This window comes from Microtus oregoni, unplaced genomic scaffold, assembly GCF_018167655.1.
Source record: "Microtus oregoni isolate MIOR12 unplaced genomic scaffold, Mior012 000026F_ref0000081, whole genome shotgun sequence".
Classification (NCBI taxonomy): domain Eukaryota; kingdom Metazoa; phylum Chordata; class Mammalia; order Rodentia; family Cricetidae; genus Microtus; species Microtus oregoni.
Window position 1 is genome coordinate 9,276,342 of NW_024543085.1, and position 13,494 is coordinate 9,289,835.

Here is a 13,494-nt window from a genome sequence, read left to right on the forward strand (position 1 = left end):
CCTGGAGGATGAGATGATAGGCATTCAGATAGGTGGTGTGTGAATTAATAACTAGTGTTTTGCAGATGATACAGCACTATTTGCTGAAAGTCCAAATGAGCTTGAGGCCATGGTAAATAAACTGGTGGAAGTTAGTGTAAACATTGGAATGAACGAAAATACTGAGAAGACTGTGATACAGCAGCACATGGGAAGAGAGCACAAGGATTTTAACACTGTAATAAAGAATCAGAACCTCAAGCAAACAGCCAACTTTGTCTACTTGGGAAGAAACTTCAGTTCAAAGGTGGGAACACTGTTGAAGTACGGAGCGGCGGGCTACGTTCTTGGCACCCAACCACCCACATGGCTAGCTTTATACCCCGAAATAATTACACCGACACTGTATTCTTTGAAATACTGTTTGGCCCATTATATCTAGCCTCTTCTCGGCTAACTCTCACACCTGGACTAGCCCATTTCTAATAATGTGTGTAGCACCCCAAGGTGCGCTTACTGGGAAGATTCTAGCCTACGTCCATCCTGGGTTGGAGCTTCCTCGTGTCTGCCCCAGAAAGGAGAGCTATCAAGTCTGAGCTCACTTCCTCTTCCTCCCAGCATTCTGTTCGGCTTACTCCACCCACCTATGTTCTAACCTATGAGGCCAAAGAGTTTCTTTATTAATTAACCAATGACCTTCCTCCATCAGAACATTTCAGAGGTCAAGAGGTGAACAGGGATAATGAGGGCTGTATTCCAGGCACTAGAAAAGGTTTGGTCAGCAAGAGACCTAACAACAACAACAAAATTAAAAGTATATGAGACATTTGTCTTGAGCTGCCTTCTTTAAACTCTGAACCTTGACAGTGAAACACAACTCAGAACAGCAACTGAATATGTTTGAGATGGCATGTCTCAGGAGGGTTCTAGGCATCATATGAAGAGATAGGCTGCGCAATAATGATATCAAGAAACATCTCCATCTGCAGAAGGAAGTAAACTACAGGATATAGCAACAATGCTTGAGATAATTTGGCCATGTTATGAGAATGAATGACAGAAGATATCTGAAGATAGCACTGCTTGAAGGAGTGCATGAGACAAGGCAAAGAGGAAGGCCCCAAATATGCTGATTGACAGCATAAAGGAAGACTGAAACCTTGCGTATAATAATAATACAAGCAGCTAAGACTGCCCAGGATAGGAACAACTGGAGAACTACCAGAAACTGGCTGGCCATGCATGTTTAATAATTGCTGGGGCATAAATGATGATGATGATGATGATGATGATGATGATGATGATGATGATGATGATGAAGGATGATGGTGGTTGATCACAGTTGTGGGTACAATCAAGTGCTGGGTCCTGTGATTTTTGGTGAATCACTGAATCTCCAAATGGTCTGATGAATCCTAAACCTATACTATTTAATGATAGTTAATTTCTAACTTGAAAGGAATGAGGTGCACTAAGGAGGGAAATGACACTTTGGTATGTGTGAGAGTGAATTTTCAGAGAGGACTTGGTAGAGAAGCATCATCATGGGTTTGGAAAGTACCATCTTATAGGCTGAGGTCCAGATGGGCTGAATAGGGGAACAGAAAAAAGTCAACTAGTAAAGTGTACTCTTTCCATTTCCTGACCACCAACATGTGAGATGCTCCTCTTGAGCATGAAGACCTGACACCTCTGAGACTGTGAACTAAAATAAATACTCCACTTGAATGATTTTCCTTGGGTGTTTGTAACAACAATAAGAAGATTTGACTAACATTCTACCTTTCCTATTTGACTCTTTGATTCATATTCATGTAGTTATTCTTCCTTGGAGTGTGTCCTACATAAACTCCAGGCATTCTAATTTTTGATTACCTCATAATTCCAGAAGAATACATAATGCTTTTAAGTCAATTAAAGTATTAGCTTTGACCAAGAGCTCTAGCATCTTTATTCAAAGAAAGCCTTGGTCTACACCTTCTATTTTTTGTCTCTCCTACATCTATCTCTAAGTGATTTTTTAAAATAAATATCCATGTGGACAAATTGACTCAGTGTTAATTATTTTAATTTGCATAAAATAGTTTTCTGGTGCTTAAAATAGAATAACAACTTGTCTCATCTGTTCTACTTTGAATCCTATTATTTAGAAGTAAAATGTTCAATAGCTAGATATTTATTCTTTTGTTTCCCTCAAGATACTGAAAAGGTATATGCCCTTATTCTTCTTGATACTGACTACAAAGAATCAATGAAGAATAGTAGCAGGAAGTTCTCAGAGAAAATAGGATATATCTTTCCTTTCTTCCACTTAGATGGGGATAAGCACACACCCCATTACAGAGGGCAGAAATTAGTAATAAAATTTCTGAAAAGATTAAGTAGCTACATGATAAGTCACTGCCCAAAATAATAGAACCTCATGTGGGTGTTTTTATTCAGCTCTCTTGATACTTTTAATGTTAAATTGAAATATTTTTCCAAACAAGCAGAATTCTTTTTTTGAAGTTCACCTCATGGTAATCCCAACATAATGCAACTCTAAACCAGATTAGTCACTGTTTTTGTTCTTAATTATTTCATTCATAAATTGCATACATATATTCTTTTTCCCATTCTGTGGCTAAATACCTGGTGCCTAAAATAGAATAACAACTTGTCTCATCTGTTCTACTTTGGATCCTATTATTTAGAAGTAAAATGTTCAATAGCTAGATAATTATTCTTTTGTTTCCCTCAAGATATCGAAAAGGTATATGTCCTTATTCTTCTTGATACAGGGGAGGATTTATTTTGGCCCACAGTTTCAGACTGTTCATTATTTCACGGTAAGAAAGGGAAGTTATAGTGTTAGAAGCATGCAGTTGAGATTCTTCATCACTTTATATATTTGAAGGAAAGGAGATTGAGCTAGGATAGGAGGCAGGGCCTAACAAGAAACCTCAAGGCTAGCCCCAATGACCCTCTTCCTCCACCTTTGCTCCATATCCTAAACAGTCCACAATCTCCCCAGACAAGTACATCAACTAGAGATAAAGGGCTCAAGCCCATGAACCTCTGGTGACATTTCATATCCAAACCATAAAGCGGGTTTTCTTCTGTATTTTGAAAATTGACCCAGAGGACTATGACACTGAGTATTTGGGTGAAATAGTTATTCCACTTGAGAATGACAAAGCCAAGTCCAAAAAAGCAATTCCTTCCTGTGTTCACAACTGCACCTGTAGTTTTGTGGAATGAGGCATCATACTGCCTAAATTACAATATTATTTATAGGACTGCGATATACCTCAGCATCAGAGTCCCTTACTAGCCTCACAAAAATACTTTTTGTCTTCATAAAATTATGCATCAGATGTGAGGGTGAATTGTGCCTGTTACAATCATTAATTAAATAACATTTACTGACAAGAATAAAGTAAAAAAGACAGAACAAAGCAATCAACATTTGAAACTGCTGCTGAGATTTAGCTGCTTATAAGATTAAGTAAGAACACTGAGTGTGGGGGCATTCCTACAGAACAATGTCAACATTCTGAAATGGATCCCTGTAAGAAAACACTGATGCCGTGATTTCTTTCATTCTTTCATGAGGAATATAAAAAAAATAACATTTTGTTTATATATTCAGGCCATACTACTACAACTTCCCTGCACTCCTATTTATTTTATTCATTTGTTATCTTGAGACAGTTCTCATAGTTCAGATTAGTTTAGAACTTGCTATATAGTTCAAGCCTGCTTGATCTCTTCATGTTCCTCTCAGCCTCCCAAGAACCGAAATAATCTATCACACTTCTATTCACCTTAGTGGAGTTTGTTCTGAGTCCAACAAACCAATTTGGAAACAAAACACTCTTAGCTCCCAAAGTGTATACCTTTAAGTAAAATATAAATATATCATGGGAACTAAGGATGAGATTGAATATTCTCAAAGCTTTAACACCACATAGGATTCTGTCTTCCTCTACCCCTGAAGCAGGGCCTCCAATTGTGCTAGAGATCTGGCATTGGCTTTATTCAGGATCTTCAGTTTTGGCTACACATAAGATGTTTATCTCTTCTGAGATTGTCTCCCCTGTGCAGTTCTGCTACATGCCCTCATTTGCAAGAGAATCTGCATAAAACTCCCTTGGCCCTTCTCATCACTGTCCTCAACCCTGTTCCGTACAAGACAATTAGAGAATGAAAAGCAGCAGAAGCCCTAATGGTCTCTGGAAGCCTACTTAAGAATATCTCAGAACAAAGCAGACACTTCACATGGTTTGTGCCGTTAACAAAGTTGTGAAATTTGTGAGAAATGTGGGACCAGAAAACTCTTTCTAATATTTTCCAGATTCATTGTCTCTAATTCTTCATGTCCCTAGTCGAACTTTAACTTAATTATAAAACAAAATCTATAGCTGCAGCTCCAGCCTGAGGGGAGAGTCTGCACTACTAATCAATGTTAATTCCCTGGGCCCAATTTAATTACAAAGCAACATTTGGTACAGCTGCTAAACACTTACCAGGTGACCACAGGATGATACGGGAGCAGGATTTATAAGTCTCCAGTCTCGCTCACACTCTTTCAGCACAGCTACGGATCAGTCATGTACAAATTTTAGCAAACCCTTAGATTTATTCTAAAGATTTGCTTGACTTTGTCTCTCTCTGTAACTGAGCCTAAATTACACCTTTGACAAATTAGTATTGACTTCAGTGTGTACAAGGTCAATGTACTGATGGAAGAGATATCCTAGTAAGGAAAAAAATGTGACAAATGGACAGTATATGCACACCTCTTAGTTGATTTAATTCATTTTTTTCAGTAGACAAATGGAAATGAACTCACACATATTATGAGACACTAACTTCTGTTTTACTTGTAACAAACAGTTTTTTGGAATACAATTAGACTTATCTAACGTATTTCTGCTTTTAAAAAATATTCCATAAAAAGGAAAAGATATGATTTATTAAAGTTTTATTACTAAAACTTTTCAATTTAAAAAAATTAAAGTTAACCACTGTTATTATTTAAATAGGTGGCCCCTCCCGTATATAAACTATTTTCAGTTTGCATGATATTCATTAACATATTTGCATCAAACAAGATAAGTCTGATTATTTTGTGATAGGCTAACATGGAGGCAGAAATTTGATGATTAATTCACTTCTGTTGGAGTTCTTTTGCTCTATTAAAATACTCATTCTGCAATCCTTGGGACTTGAATACCTTCTTCGGATTTTAGAAGGGCAAGAGAAGTTATTTGAACAGAGAAATGAAATTAAGAAGAGGTATTAAAAGAAGAGTTAAAGATCACTGATGGATTTTCAGCAATTGAGACTATAAAGTGGACTCAATTCAAATTAGGGTTTGAAGTGTGAGTTCTCAGTCTTGTTCAAAGAAAGGCAAAGATTATTTCTTTCTTTTGGTTTGCTTTCTTGTGTGCTAGTCTTAGAGTGCTGATCTTTGTCTCCTTTTCTTTCTGCTTTAGAGCAGAGCAGGGGAAAGCTAAGGATAGGATGCATCATACCTTGTTGTACTTCATAAAACAAAGCAGGGCACAGAAATTCATCCTGAGAGATCTGGAGCAATAATCTTCTCCATGGTTCAATTTCAAGCACCCGCTGAGATTCTACCCCGTGTTGCCCTGTGTGGCAACTGCAGACTCTGGACAGGATGACCGATTATGTTTTAGTGAAAAGCTAATTTCAGTGATAGCAAGTCTGTTGCCCACCTCAGAGAGAATTCTTCTTACGACTGAGCAGTGACTGAGACACAAGAGGAAACAATTTTCTTGCTGGAAGAAAATAGGATGGAAGGAATTATGACGACTGCCAGATGCTGCAGTGCCCCTCCGGGGGCCCCAGGATGCTTCCACATATGCTGCAGACATCAGAAACTGTCAGACCATGGGACTCTGGGGTTCAGTGCTCACACTTCACTGAGATGCAAAGTCATGGGATTTGAGAGTGAGCAGGACTCTTAAAGATGATCTGTCCAGAGGGCTTAAACTGTGACTTTGAGTGTCCTATGATTCAAAATGTGGCTCAAGAATTGCTGAGTGTAGGGAGTTCTCTCCCACAGAGGAGCATCATTCTCAGGAAGAATGCAAATGTCATGTCAGACACCACATCAGGAAATAACATTTTCCTACATAATAACTAATCGTAAAGTCCAAGTTCGTATGCTGGTTGACGAAAAGAACTTTGTGGACAGCAACCCTCTACTGGCTAAACTGAACACCTGGAAGGGAGGAGACACTGATTTAGACACACTGTGCTGTGGGAGGCCTTGCAACATGTGGGCTCAGAGACGAAATTAAATCATTAAGACAGATCTAGTGGTAATAAAGGAGTTCTGGAGTCATGCCAATGATCTTTTTGATTATTTACATTGAATAAGCAAGCAAACAGAATATTACTTAGAAAATTTTGCCCTTCCTTGTTATTTTAAAATTTGCTCTTTAAAACATTCTTCCACTGATGTTATTTTTTCTTATCCAACTTCATCTGCTCTACTTTCCAAGTTAAAAGTACTGTGTCTATTGATGGTGGAATGGGTAGAGATGATGCGGTAGATACAAAATGGAATATTTCATCCATAAAGAATAATGAAATTATTTGCATGAAAATGTATTCAATTGAAGATAATTGTATTATGTGAATTATGTCAGTCTTAGAAAGACAAATATCACAAATTTTGGATCATTTGTGGATTCTAAACTTTTATAGAGATCAATAAAATCTTATATGTCTATATGACACAAGACCAGAAAACAGTATGAGTGAAGGAGACTAACAGGAGGAGAAAGGGGAAAAGAAAGGGAGAATGATTACTAATAGGGGGTAAATGCACAGAAATGTACTTATGAAACTTAGAACCATGTATTACAAATATATAACAATCAAAATATTATTAATAAAATGCAAAATAAAATTAATACTTTGGATAGTTAATGAAATATCTATACTGAATAGCAATAAGAAAGAGAGAGATTCATCTGATATTAACATAATGTAAAATCACATCCATGCTGAGAAGCTTTTTGATAAACTATGACAAAGCATATGTCTTACCATCACTGTTGATGCATACGACCTCCTGAACTTGAGTGCCAGACCCACAGTCTTTTCCATTATCTGGTTCACAGTCTCCAAGTCTCATTGCTTTCCAGTCATAGCAGGATGGCTCTTCACAGGGAATGGCTTCCAGTAAGTGAGGGCAGTTTCCAGTTGTCCCCGAACCTCCAGTAGGCTCATTCGTAATGCGCCGCTTCCTTAGCTTGAATCCTGAGTGATTAGGGAAGGAAATAAATTTATTGTTAATGCCAGAGTTATAATATTTCAGAAAGATGATTTAAATCTCAGAGTGAATGCTAGATGAAGGTAGAAGGAAGAGTCATGAGGGAATTGAGTAACAGTGTATATATTACCAAATTGAAATATAATTTGGGACAACCAGTCATTTATTGATAGAAGAAAGAGAGGAAGGAAGGAAAGGAGAGATGGAGAGAAGGGGAGATGGAGGAACCGAGAACGAAGGGAAAGCAGGAAGGAGCAAGAATCAAAATCGTTTATGGTTCAATTATTCCCCTCTGCCCCTTCATACCACTGTATTCTCTCCCACACCTAAAAGCCCCTTCTACTGGCTAAGGTCTTACAGTAATTTTCTAATTTTTATGGTATTTAGACATAAGTGCACATATTTAAAGGTTTCAAGCTAACATCATAAATGAGAGGAATGATACCACATTTGTCTTTCTGGGTCTGGTTTACCTCACTTAGAACGAAGTATTAAATGTTGTGAGGGGATGGAAGAGTAGCACAGAGGAAGAATAGATTAACTAACACAAGACCTTTTGAAAATTCATATGGAAACTTAGCGGAAAATTCTCCTAAAATAGATTCACATATAAAAGAGATTAAATATAGTTATTCAATAATAGAAGGATATTCCAGCTAGTCATCACACACTGCCACAAAATACCCAGCCACAAAAATGGACTTTTCTTTTTTGAGATTGACGGCTACTGGGCGTCATAGATTCTCAAATATTCTAAGCTGTTGCCAGTGCTCTTGATGGTAAGATACTATGTAAGTTGCAGGCCAGGAGAATCTATGCTTGTATCAGTCTGAAAACTTTAGACACACTCAAATAGTCACAGAATGTGCTGTGCACAGACCCGAAAGAGAAATAGTAGCCATCTATCTTACCCAGCTTTGAACCCTGAAAGATACAATAACTGGTCTGGCAAGACATGTCCACTGGTTCAATAGTGACATAACTATTATGGAAGTAACAAACCACTTTCTGATTGGATTTCAGACCCAGTTCACATAAATGAAACCCATATTTGGCAAATTATCGGGGTCAAGAAACTATAGCTATGTATGACATTAGGGGAGAACCTGAAACTATTGTTCTGCTAAATGGACATAGTATTAAAACAACCCCTTATGATTTATCATTACACCCAGAGAAAAACAAGTCTCTAAACTCTCATCAGAGAAGCCTCTGCAGTGGATAGTGATTAACACAGAGATTCACAACTGGCCAAAGGACAAAGAATAAGACTCTAGAATGCTCAGTCCTAAATAAGGTATCTGAGCCATAGCCCCTTCTCCCCAGCTCATCAATCAGTGTGATAGAGGGGCCAGAGGTGGTGAATGATGATTCCAAAGAAACAGTGTTTTCCAAATACAAAATGGCAATTGCTCATATGAACTTACTGCAGGTTTGACAGAATACAAAGGAGGCTACCATTTCCTACCTTTTCTCCCTTGTTGGTCATTACAATTTTCATAAGTACAGGGTCCCCAGGCAGACCAAGGTGAGACCTCACATTCAACTGGACAAGGAATGTGGCACAGCCGCATGGTGCTAGGAAGAGGGCCACTGCATAATTTCGAGTCCACTGGTTTTGAAGCTGTTGGAAGAAAAATACGGACATCTCTTAATACTTAGACAAAGATAGATGTTATGGTCGATACTATAATTTTTATGTGCATGCAGAGGAGAGAATTTCAAGATGTGTCACTAAGATATTATCGCAAGATTTCTCTATTTGCTGAGAATAAACAGAGGGCTCAGGGGGAATGAAGAGGCTAAGTGAAAGAAAGGGAAGCACATCATCAAATAAAACTGGACTTGGAATCTGATGGATTGTGTCGTTTATAACTGATGGGCATTGGAATTAGTAAAACAAATGCAACTCTTCTAACTATCAAAGTAATTCTACAGATGAATCCTAAACTTTAACATCCAAAGTCTAAACAGAGTGGTTTTTTAGAGGACTGATCATGGTAGGAAAGGGCACATAACTTTACTAAACATGAAAAAAATCCAATTATTGCCTTCTGGTAGAACAAAATCCTTTCTACTTTGGCCTACTGTTTGCAGAGATGTCACTTGGATGTAGGGGAAAAGAAGATCCAATGGTATTACCCTTGATTTTCATGGTGAAGTTGATCCAATGATTCTCCAGAAAAAATGTCCACCCTATAATCTTAATATCTGCAAATCTAAGAGCTGCTAAGGAGTCTGATTTACAGTTATTTACGCTTAGTCATAAGTTGGTCAAAAATAAGTAAATGTTGTTTGCCTGTTCATCATTTTTCTTCTCTAGATTTGATAACTGCTGTTACCTTTCTTTGTACCTACATATATTAGACAGCAAATATAAAGATCTATCCATAGATTATAATAGATACATTTGATTGTACTGACTGGTGAAGATGAATGAGCCAGGAAGATATATAAAGTTCCATGGACAGGATAGAAAAATTATATCTGTGTTTATTATCTGTCACCTGTTGTTTGCCATTAATAGCTATAATTACTATCACTTCAAAAATGTTTTCACTATGTCTTCCTTTAGAAAAGAGAGTTTAACTCTGATAATTTGGATAGCCCAATCTTATAGAATAAAGGACTTAAATGAGTGGAGCTGGATAGTACTCGTTATTGTGAGGGAATATTGTCAGTTTCCAACTATCCAAGACTGCATCTAGATACTCATAGGGAGCTAAAATTTAAGTTACTTATCTAACTTTTAAATAAAAGTACTTTAAAGGTTCATGTGTTGTTGAAACTGTAAGACAGGTTCAAGTACTTGAATTTTCTGACATTCCTGTACATGTAACTGCAGCTAACACAAAGGCTTCTAGCGGATATGATGGTGTCTCCTCTCATGGTTACACTTGATATTTAGAAAAGTATTACAATCTTTATTTATTTTTTTTCAGTTCATGATTTTATTTATTTATTTATTAAAGATTTCTGTCTCTTCCCCATCACCGCCTCCCATTTCCCTCTCCCTAATCAAGTCCCCCTCCCTAGTCAGCCCAAAGAGCAATCAGGGTTCCCTGCCCTGTGGGAAGTCCAATGGCAATGGGTTTTTAATCCTACTGCACGTACTGGCTTTGTGGGAGCCTAGGCAGTTTGGATGCTCACCTTACTAGACCTGGATGGAGGTGGGTGGTCCTTGGACTTCCTACAGTCTTTATTTTTGCTTTTTATTCCAACAGATCTTTTCCTCCCATCCCTTACACACACCACAGTGGAAAAAAAATGACAGGGCACAAAGGCTTTGGTTAGTCTGGAGCACAGTAATGATTCTCATTCAAGTCTGGGGGTGTTGCAAGTGCATCTTATACAAGACAAAGCCGAGGACGATGGATTTTATTGCTTTCTAACAGGGCAAGTACTCCACATATCATTGACAGAAGATATGGAAATAAATGTTTCATTTCTCTGAATATAAAAATTCTAAGACACAGTGATACATATTTTCCAATATTCAATCTAATTGAAAATTATAACAGAAAGAAAAACATGTAGTATGAAGTTTAATTCACTGAAAATTAAAACAAATGAAAGCTTTAATTTGTAAAATCTTTGACACTGAAAACCTTGCTTTACTGAGATCTGAATAGCTTCTAATGTTTTGAAATTATAATATAATTGCATCATTTCCCCTTTCCTATTCTCCCATCTAATCTCTTCTACAAGCCTCTCCTTTCTCTTTTTCAAATTCATGGCCTGTTTTCCATTATATAATACACATATATTTTCAAATACATAAATGCAGTCCGATCCATCTATATAATGTTACATATGTATGCTTTCAGGGCTGATCATTTTGTGTTAGCTAACCAATTGGTGTCATCTTCCTTGGGGAAGACTGTTATTTCAGATTTCAGCATTTCTTAATGTCCTGTAGTTCTTTGTTTAGAATTGAGGCCTCCTGAGTTTTCTCCATCCATGTTTGAATGCCTCTTGGTGTCATTCATGTTTAGCTCATGTTTAGGCAACCATGCTGGTAAGGTTTTATGTGTATAGCTTCTGACATTCCTAGGAGACACACTCTTACGAACTCCGTTTCTCGGGCTCTTAACACTCTTCCCAGCCCACTGTACTAGGTCAAAACCCGGTGTGTCCACCTTTATTTATTTTTGTCAGAAGCTTAATTTTAGTTTTGATACATTCCAAATGGATTAAAAACTTGCCCACAAAACTTTTGGGCATTTAGAAGAGGAAGTGATGAATAAAGGTTAAAGAGAGTACTGTTACTGTGAAATACTCTTTGAGTCTTGCTCAACTGCTAAGTCAACTAAGTCAATGCTGTGATAATATATCTTCTAATTGACTTCTATTTAATAGATATAATTTTACACATAAAAACCTAGTCATTAATCAGAGATAGAAAGAAAAAACATGTTTGTAATATTTATAGTCCTTTTGTTGTCTGTTTTCTTAAAAAAAATTTATGTATTGATTAATGTAAATCTCCAACACAACTTGAGTTTCTAAAAATTATGTTAATTTTATAATTGCTATTGTCCCATGATTCATATAGATATATATTAGATAATTTGATATTGTGTAATTGGCTTCATATTCTCAAACACTGAGATAGGAATTTTAGATGTACCAGTTTTCACTCTTTTGACTTAGGTTTACCTGTAGCATGATGAAGATAAAATTTATCTAATACAGTTGTAAGTTTTATTGCTGACATCTTAAGATATTTTGCTTTATTATAATATTTAAACATATTGAAGTGTACACTTTATGCTTAATGAGGTTACAGTGTCTGAATTTCTTGGGGACATCAAAACAAACAAACAAAACCCAACACACAGTGAAACATTTGTAGGTCCGAAATATTTTTGGGCTTTGTATGTTCAGAGCAATTTAAATGGAAACATGTTATTAGAAGAAACAAACATTAAACTTCTATTTCCACTAAATGGTCAACGTATATTTTTTAAATTTAACATTTTATTTTTAGATAATTTTGTCCTATACCTGTTACACCCATGGTAAGATATGACAAAACTAATATGCAATTTGAATTGTCCAAATACCGACATTGAATATTGAGGTAAATGTTTGAAGAGTATGCCTATGAAACACATGTAACTTGAGCTCTGTATTCAGTGCTCTGCCTCATCTGGCAACCTCTTGTTGCATGCTCTCATTTTAAATTCTGGTTAATACCCCACAGCCCACCCATAACCTACAAACCATAACTGTGCCACATCCAACCTATCTACCCCATATCTTGTGCCAGGGTGTAGATATGTGACTCTACCTAAGTCACCCCCCACCTCCACTCACTTCCCCCAATCCCCAAGATACATTTAGGGTCTCATATCCAGGGCCTAGTCTGGACAGCTTTGCTTGCATTTAATCTCCAGGCTTTAGCTAGGACCATAAAGAAACCCTGTATACTCCATGCAGTCTTTCCACCAAATCAGGTCCTGCACATCTTAAGATAGGAACTAAATAGGTACGCTTGCCTGATCTCTCCCTCCATGGAACTCCTTGATATTCATATCTACTGCCAAACTTCAGGTTTGGACAATGTGTGCCAGCTCAGCCTTTTGAAGCTGCCTGACTTCTCTCTACCTAAGCCATATCTTACCTTCAGGTCCAAATCTGACCCACACAACTCTGCTCTGCTCCAGTCCATCAGACCCAGAACAAATAATAGGTCCACATGCACAGATTTCATCACAAAACTGCAGAGTATAAAAGATCATGGAAATATTTCCTCCCACAAATCCATTAGTCCTAAAGAAATGTCTGCCAGAGATAGTTATCTATATGAACCCCAGGACACAAAAATTAAAAGAACAATAAAAATATCAAAGAATTCAAGTTTAAAGATGATACAAACAGCCCAGTGAACTAAATGCTCAAGTGATGTCCCTTATCCCCCACAACACAAGCATAAGGTTGATGGAAATGATGACAATAATCCAGGATTTGAAAACAGAATTCAATAAATATGTAGAAACCTTGAACTTAACTCAAGCTGAAATGAATGTGGAATTGAAAAACTCAATAACTGAACTACAAAACTCAAGGGAAAGTCTCAAAAGCCAAATGAATCAGAGAGAAGATAAAGACTCTAAGATAAAGTACAGGAACTAGACCAAACAAACAAAGGCTATGAAGAAAATGGAAACACAGATATCAGCCTTTAGTTCAGTTCGATAGTTGTTGGCTACTACTGACAT

At 37.1% G+C, this 13,494-nt stretch overlaps 1 protein-coding gene across 1 annotated transcript in view; it reads right to left on the bottom strand.

The window, feature by feature from the left end:
- Window positions 1-13,494, bottom strand: part of Thsd7a (thrombospondin type 1 domain containing 7A) — a 401,309-nt gene that overhangs the window by 130,835 nt on the left and 256,980 nt on the right. The window contains exons 5-6 of the mRNA XM_041675563.1: window positions 8,739-8,894; window positions 7,045-7,257 (exon numbers count right to left, since the gene is read on the bottom strand). Coding sequence (XP_041531497.1) covers window positions 7,045-7,257; window positions 8,739-8,894 — 369 coding nt within the window. The remainder of the gene's footprint in view (window positions 1-7,044; window positions 7,258-8,738; window positions 8,895-13,494) is intronic.